Below are 8,746 nucleotides of genomic sequence, written 5' to 3'. Positions count from 1 at the left end.
TGTGTGATGTCTACTGCTTTTGTGGGCAGAGCCTGAAGTTCAACATGATCTGAAGTCGAAAGTGAGAAACAAGCCAGTGTTCGCGAGATTTGCCTCGGAGCTTGCCCGTGCCGGCTACGCGCGTTGGGACGGCCCTTCATGTAGAGACAAGATCAACAGAATCCAAAGGAAATACAGGACCCTTCAAGACAAGTCTCGCAAATCAGGACAGGGCAACGAGGATGACTTGCCCTTTCGGTACGACATTGTTCATCCTGTCTTTCGGGACAAACCATCAACATCCCCGGTAGCGACACTGGATACAGGAACTTTTAAGATCAAGTCTGATGCTGAGCATGAACACGCAATGCAGCTGCGCAGTGACAAGACCAATTTTCGTGTTGTGATGAGTTGATAAATGCAACTATTTTGGAAGCCGTTTCTAAAGGGCTTTGGAAACGGCTTTTGAAAGCCGCTTCAAACAGGGGAAAGATGATAAACGCAGCCTTAGAGACGTATTAGGGGTATCATATTACTTCCTAAACTACATCTTTATCTTAACATTTGATACATAAGATTGAAAAAACCTACATAGAAGATTTTCCCAAGATTTTAGAATGTACAATGCAGTCCACTATGGAAGACAATGAGTGTATTTTGAATCTTAGGAAAATAAACTAGATAAATAAACTAAATAAACAGATAATCCCATGGAGGAGGAATTGATCCTTGTAGTAGAAGAAAATCCATGGCTCTACAAGAGCTTGGAGAGTTTCAAAGACGTGAGGAAGAAGAATAATGAGTAGAATCATACTGGCACCCCACTTGGAATCTCGAGATATTTCACACATACATAAACCATCTGTTCCAGGGTTATGAAAAGCCACAAACTTTGATGGAAGTCAAGGAATAAACAAAATTATGGAGAAGACCACAAACATTGCTGTGTGTGTGTGTGTGTGTGTGTGTGTGTGTGTGTGTGTGTGTGCATGTGTGTGCATGTGTGTGTCTGTGTCTGTCTGTCTGTGTGTGAGTAATAGAGAAATATGGGAATGAACAGCAAATCCATCTGTTATTTGCAATCGAATAACTACATGTTTCAAGTTCAGGTACAATTCCGTTTAACTAGTTTGTAACTCGGAAGAGATAATGGTAAATTGAACTTAACATAATTGAGACATGAGTTAATCCTTCAGAATCATATATGGTGGAGAGGATCTCAACACGATTTTGAGAGGATACATACTTTATTCTATTATTTTGTTTCAGGTGTTGGTAGCCAAGAAAGAGTGGACCAACATGAGGGATAGCATTCTGAAGAACAGAAAGAAAATGCAGGAGAAGAATCGAAAAGTGGAGATGGAGCAAGCCAATCAACACAGAAGTACAAGTTCAGCGACACTATGGAGTTTCTTGTTCCTCACATTCATAGTAAGGAGTGAGGATTTCCACAAAATGAACTTCTCTATTTTGTAAAAAAAATAAATGCATGTATGTGTTTGCTTTAACATTTCGGGGGGGGGGGGGGGGGCTTCCTACATCAACATACACTTGACTAAATCTTTGTGCTCATCAAATACATTCTAGATATATTTTTTTTTTTGGTACTACCCACTTACATTCCTGTTTGTCATTCATTGAGTGGAAGACATTCACTTTGTTACATCACACAAGTAGACTCCTAAACTCCATCTGGGCATCGAGTGAATAAAACGCCACCTTGGTATATATCATACATTACTCTGTCTGCTGCGATTCTTTTTTTTTCTATGTGTCATCTTGAGGTAGTTGAGTATGAAAGAGACACCAGGTAGTATTGTTGAAAATCATCATATAACAATGTGACAGAAATAAATGTGACAAACATATAAAATATATAGAGTTTGGAGAATACCACACAGAGAGAGCACCAAGTGGCACCAGCGAGCCACGGGAGGAAGGAATCTCTGCATCCCTTTTCCTGTCACCTCTTCCCGCTCCTCCCCCTGCCCCTGTGGGATGCGGTTGCTAGGTTACGGCTGATGTAGGCTTCCTGCTGCTGCTGGATATTGATCTCCTCCAGCTGTCGGTGGTGGCTCTCTTTCTGGCTGGCTAGGCGCTTCTTGAGGTCGGAGATCTTGGCGTCCTTGAACGCCAGCAGGTCCTCCTGCTTCTCCTTCTCTGCCTTGATGGCTGATGACAAAATGTTCAAGACCTAACTTTAAAGGGATGGTATAGTTTTGGTTGATATGGGGATTCCGATTTGAACCTATTGTGAGATAATTAGAAACCACTTATCCTATAAGTATTACAGATCATGCAAATCTGAGAGGAATTCAAAGTTTGTTTGATACAAATCCATTTTGAAATGGCTGATATCCAAAATAAAGTAAAGCAAAGTCGTCATCATGAAAGGTTGGTCGCACTTTTTTCAGGACCTCTTTTTTTTTTTTTTTTTTTTTTTTTAATAAATCGATCTCAACAAATTCTAAACCACTTTTAATCAAGTGTAGCAAAAAAAAAAAAGCTGCTGAAAACTGCTTATCCAATAAAGGCGAGCCAATGGAGTAAAATGGAGTCAAAAGGGGCCTGAGCTTTCGATCCTAGCAGATCTTTGTCAGAGGCAAAATGACAAACAAGCAGGGAAAGCAATCACATATGCTAGGATCGAAAGCTCAGGCCCCTTTTGACTCCAATTTTAATCAAATAAACTATGAATTCCTCTTAGAATTGTATGCTCTATCATATTTTCATAAGAGGTTTCTCACTATCTCACAAAAAGTTGGAATCCTGATTCAAAACAACATTGAATGATCCTTCCATGATGCAGAGCCCCTCTATTCTGTACATTTATATAAATGTCTACCACTAAAGATATCTCTTTCTAGTTCAAATTTGGTAAGTGATAAAGCATATACTAGATCATCTGGAACAGGTTCAACCATAACGTAAACACTGCAAGGATTTAAATTACAAATATGCCCTTTCAAAGATAATTTTCATGTGCAGCACTCTAAACCCATATTGAAGTGCTTGCTCATTATAAATCCCCCTGCAAATTCACTATTGTGCAATCTTTCATACTGAATACAAAATCACAGAACATGTAACATGTCAGAATGAAACACATTCTCGGTTCCTGAGAAGAAAAGGAGAGGTAGGGAGGGAAGTCAAGACTGTATCTGTGTAAAACAATTTATTAAACTGGTTTATCAGCATTTTCAAATTCATGCAAAACTTATAACAAAGGTTGTTCTTTATATAAAAATTGCCTGATGCTTGCAATATAAAATACACCATTATGTTCTATAAACTGAAATCCAAGTATTTCAAGTTTGTTTCATATATAGTTGCAGGCTCAATGAAAAATTCATACAATGCCTTCAAGGGAAAACATCTATACATTTGAGCTATCATTACAACAAGACTGTTAAATTCATGGCACTGGCTTTCAAGTGGTCTCAGCAATCGACACAAACTCCTTAACCTACTTTGCAGCTTTTTCTGATCTTTTGTTTACAACCCACATCAGAACTTAATAGCATTCATTAGTTTGTTGCCAAGTAAGACAGGGCTGGGCAAGCTTTATGATTGCCAAGGAAAATCTTTTGTTTTACACTTGTGCAGAAACTTTAAATAAATTGAAGAACTCTTTTTTCTACACAAGACTTTTTATAAGGTATGTTCACAAGGTATTGACATTCATAAATAAATTTCCTCTGCAGATGTGACAAGCTATTGCATGCAATCAGTCAATTTATTTCAATACCTGGGGACCGTTTCATGAAACTTTTTGTCAGTGATTTACACTGACAACTGTTAAAAGCTACTGAAATCCTTGCTTCTGATTGGCTGTTAGCAAATTTGTTGGTGAAAACCTCCGACGAACTCGTTGATGAAACGCCCCTTGCTTGCCTGTGTTAGTTGTTGCTCTGTCATGCAGCAGGCAAGCGTTCCACATTGTCAGGGACAACCATTTTCCACAAAGTATACTGTAAAACACGATATATTCGCGGCACGAAATTTTCGCGAATTTGAGCCGACGGCCTTTTTCGCGGCAAGAAATTTTCACGAATTGCCTCTTGCGTTCAATGCATATAATGTAGATAAGAAATTTTGCGTGCATTTTAATTTCGCGAATCTTGGTGCTCGCGAAATTCGCAAAATTAAAATGCACGCGAACATTTCTCGTTTTACAGTAGATATACTGTACAAAATTGGAATATCACAGTAAACCAGTCTATTGCGACTTACATGTACACTCCGCAGCCAATGTGTGATTTTTGTTGGTTTCTTTCACGGCCTGGTGTCTCACTTTATTAAATCTGTGCAAGAGGAAGAAGAGATGCCAAAATCATCACAATGTTCCATCCTTACTAAACATAAGATCACAAAGTATAGTGTCACAGGTAAAAGAAAATGACTCAAATGCATAAATTTATCTGTGTGTTTGTTATTGAATTGCACTCTGTATTAGCAGGAAGTTTAACAGAAATCTGCAGTCATCATTACTAATATCAATGAAGTACAATATTTTCATTGTACGTCTGAGCTGACACAGGAGCACACATCCTTCCTGGAAGCCACATCTCTCTGGTCTTGTAATTTGATGGAATGCTCCTTCAATCTAATCAATAAAGAATAACAGTTTGAGAAAGGCTAAAAACTTTTCTCATCAGGTTAATTTTCCCTAATTTCACTTGTTTCTAGAAGGGAGTCATAGGGTTTCAGATTATTCCACAATTCCTCCAAGTTTCTCCACTTTTGTTTTTCTCCCTAAAATCATGGCAGTATGACATAAATCACAATGAAGTAGACAGAGAAAGCTTACAGTTATTCACTCAACATGAGGGATCAGTAAAAGGGCATCACATCGTTATTATTCTAAAGGGACAACAATGAAGCTTTCTGATGCCAAGACTGTATATACCTTAGTTTTGAGCGTTCTTAAGCACAAAGACAAGCTCACCATTTATGCAAGGATCAATCACTTCTGAGAGAGAATAAGAATACACAAATTTCCAGTGCTGCTATCATTGTCCAAAGATAAGCCAGCAAGAAACCTACACAGTGATCTACGAGTTACAAATGCATAGTACCACTCCCCGCGTTCACATTAGTCCCCGCGACGTGGGGACAGCCACATGAGATCTTATCTTTTTTACGACTGACAGTCCACACTGCTATCTCATCTGTCCCCGAGCTGTGGGGGCAATTTGGGTTTGGGGCGAGCTCTGCCACTTGAAACCAGGCACAGCGCATGCACACATTTGATGACAACAGCTGGACGCTATCAATTTTGCCCCAAGGTCACTCTCCCCTCCAAATCTTGTCCCCGTACCCAACTTGCTTGGCGGGGACGAGGGGACAAGTCCCAGCGAGCGTTCACATTATGGTTTTGGAGGAGAAAGTCCCACAGCTCGGGACTTTCCCCACGTCGCGGGGACCAATGCAAACGCGGGGACTATCTTGCAAAAAATAAAAATAAGACACACAAAAACAAACAGAACACCTCCCCCCCCCCCCCCCCCAAAAAAAAGAGAAAAAACAACAAACAACAAACCAGACTAGTTGAATTGCAGACCACTGCATTAACTCACAGAGAGTGAGAAAAGAGTGAGAACTGAGACTTACGAAGCTTCAAATACTGCCTTCTCCCTAGTCAGCTGTGCTGTCAAGATCTCTATTTCTCCAAGAGCAAACTGAAGCTTCTCAGAATGGGTGTCCAACAAGGCTCTTGTTCTCTCATGCTCATCTTTCTCATTCTGGAAGTTAAGAAAAAAAGTGCAGTTTTCAAAATTACATGAGGTATCATCAATTTTGCTTGAAGAGTGCAGGGGAAGGTTCACCTGTATACCAATAGTTGTGTGGGTTTTTTTTTGTATGTCATTGTCTGTTTAAAGTAATGATCAGTTAACATTATTGATCAGGGTCCCGTTTCATAAAATTCTTCATCAGTAACTACCATATTTCTATGACAAACTTGCTCTCAGCTAATTGGATGCAAGGATTTCAGTAGTTTATAATAACCATTGCAATTTGTTATTGATAACAAGTTTTATGAAACAGAGCCCAGGATTCAGAAATCTAAGATAGAAACTAGTTTGCTGGGGAGACTAACATTCAAAATCACTAAGGCACACATACACACATAAATATGCACACAGATACAAAACCAATTACCAGAGTCTGTTCATTTGTGGGGTTTTTTTAAATTTAAAATCTGAAGGGCATATCAAGATTGGCCCCTTGAAGTTATACAATGTATACATGCAGGGTCTAGTATTTTCTGAATCATTGTTAATGTGTTCAAATGTTCAAATATTTGAGGACAAGTCCACCAAATTGTGTACATGTGGATTGAGTGAAAGCAGCAGCATTAGTAGAACACATCAGCGAAAGTTTGAGGAAAATCAGACAAGTTACAAATCTATAAGTTTCCTGAAATTTTATGGAATTTTGTTAATATTTTCCTTTTATTTTTCCTTTTATCGTTCTCCCTATGTATGTGACATCATGACCTGCAGTAGTCTTCTCATCCAGCAGTGACTGTGTAGAAACTTCAAAAATTCATAACTCTTGAATGTATTGTCTGATTTTCCTCAAACTTTCACTGATGTATTCTATTGAACCAATATTGCTTCATTTACTCAATCCATATGTTTACTATTGAGGTGAACTTGTCCTTTGAATTATGAATTTTGGGAAAAACTGATTACCTCTAACTCTTGCTGTAAGTTGTCAAACTCCTCCTGGGTTGGTCTATTCTCTGCATCTTGAATCTGTAGATAGCACAGCATTCACGAAAGAAAAAAAAATCAATTGACAGTATCCACTTAGTAATGACTGAATAATCTACACGTACATGTACATGGCCATGGGCATGGCAAGTATGGGGGCTGGGAGGTGTTTTGATTTGTTGTGTTTTTTGTTTGTTTTGTTTGTTTGTTTGTTTGCTTGTTTGTTGTTGTTGTTGTTGTTTGTTTGTTTGGGTTTTTTTTTTTTTTTTTGAGGGGGGGGGGGGGAGGTTCTGTTGTCTGCATCTGGAACCTCCAACTCGACATAAAAAATGGGTCCAGACCTACGACTACCACTGCATCTAGTATAGCACCGTTGCATACTAACCATTTTTTTCTACTGGTCCAACCTGTCTGTCTGACAAGTCGGTACCGTACCCAGTTTTTCCATTTTTACTGGTCCATTCCTGAAAATGTTACTGGTCCGAAAGTGATTTTTACTGGTCAGGAGCCGTCGGACCAGTGCCAGTGCAGCACTGAGCATAGTAAGTCTACTACGCATCGACCACGTATTTTCAGATTGACCACCCTCACGCAATAATTTTCTGGCGTATGATATGACAAGTACGCGTGAGACGGGGCGCAATTGAAATTAGCTGGAACGTTCAAACATAAACACAAATCAAGAGAAATGAGGGTGGTACAGGTAAATAACTTGAGGAAACAGGAGGAAAAAGAATTGAAGAAAACCCTCATTAGTTACTATAATACTACACATTATCAATGTTAACACATATTTGCCATTCACTGACACTACATTTACATGCTTTATAAATGGAGAACAGGCGGTTGATTAAAATGAGCTTGCACCAGTGCAGTGCACAGTAAGAAAAAAATTCGTTTCTTTTTTTTGTCGCGAAGAATTCCGCACTTACAATCAACAATCTGAGCAAGTGATATGAATCTACAGTATTTTCTGCCATGGTGAAATAAAATTAAGGTGAAACTGAGGAATATTTTCTAAGATACAAAGGTATCTAATCAAATTTGAAATTTGTGCACATGTGATGTGTGCGCATGCGCTGGCCGTCAATTCAGTGTAGCTCTGCACACCCACCTACTTACATGTAATAGACTCTAGTTATTCACCCGCAACATTGCGCAGTCTAATCTGATATAGACCGGTCGGTCAATGTTGTTCCTCAAATTAAACGCCCATGAACACACACACATTCAACTCTCCAACTCTACCACGACTCTTCTACACCAAATTTGTCATTGACCATTGTTTTCATGTGCATTAATCGATGTTTGCATTTTTAATACCATGAATGGGTATACCTACTCAGCTACTGTACTGAAACACAGGACGCAATACACTGCAAGCATCAAGCCCTGTCGCTGCCAGCATGTCGTGACGCGACGGTCGGGCTAAATTTACATTTTATTAATGTCAATCATCACCAGGCCATGCCATGCCATGCCCATGATGATACACCACACATACAGGTCTGTGAATGCAACCAAATGCAATGTAAATTTACATTGACGTTACAATTGACGTACCATACACCAATGTACATATATGGGACCGTTTCAAAACTTTCGCTTTGAGTACTACTGACCTTTTCGCATAACGTACTAATCAAACGCTTTTGGGTTCTCACGACATCTTGCAGTTGAGTGAAAACGAATTGATGAGAGTCCTCTAAGCTATTTGCACCACCGACGGAAGCGTTCTCACTGTCATCCGACATGACTTCCAGGCATGCTCCCAAACTTCTCGTTACATACAGCTGTAGTCAAGAAACTCAGTGTCAAGAAGACCTACAATACAATACCAAGCTGCACAATTCAAAGCGCACGCATACATCACGCACGTCCGTCCCTGAACGTGCGCTCCACGTGCTCACCTAAATGTTGACAAAATTTGATGATTCATCTGTAATGATTACAAGTGGCAATCTTCCGTCTCCGGAATGATAAAGGATCTCAAACTTCATCCACTCCCAGAACGACGCAAGCTTTTAAGGCTATCAACATTTCATAAA

At 39.4% G+C, this 8,746-nt stretch overlaps 1 protein-coding gene across 1 annotated transcript; it reads right to left on the bottom strand.

Annotated features, from left to right (window-relative positions):
- Positions 1-1,795: 1,795 nt before the first annotated feature.
- Positions 1,796-8,452, bottom strand: LOC139708722 (spermatogenesis-associated protein 24-like). Its single transcript, XM_071620656.1, has 5 exons — positions 8,321-8,452; positions 6,678-6,740; positions 5,593-5,723; positions 4,213-4,283; positions 1,796-2,151 (listed from the first exon to the last, which is right to left on the bottom strand). The coding sequence occupies exons 1-5, from the start codon at positions 8,450-8,452 to the stop codon at positions 1,943-1,945; spliced, it is 606 nt and encodes a 201-aa protein (XP_071476757.1). The 3' UTR covers positions 1,796-1,942.
- Between the last annotated feature and the right edge of the window lie 294 nt (positions 8,453-8,746).

The sequence above is a fragment of the Diadema antillarum genome, unplaced genomic scaffold, assembly GCF_040938485.1.
Source record: "Diadema antillarum isolate AM-2024a unplaced genomic scaffold, OU_Dant_1.0 seq00001370_RagTag, whole genome shotgun sequence".
NCBI lineage: Eukaryota > Metazoa > Echinodermata > Echinoidea > Diadematoida > Diadematidae > Diadema > Diadema antillarum.
The sequence above is the reverse complement of the archived record's forward strand: the minus strand, read 5'-3'. Positions and strand labels throughout refer to the sequence as shown.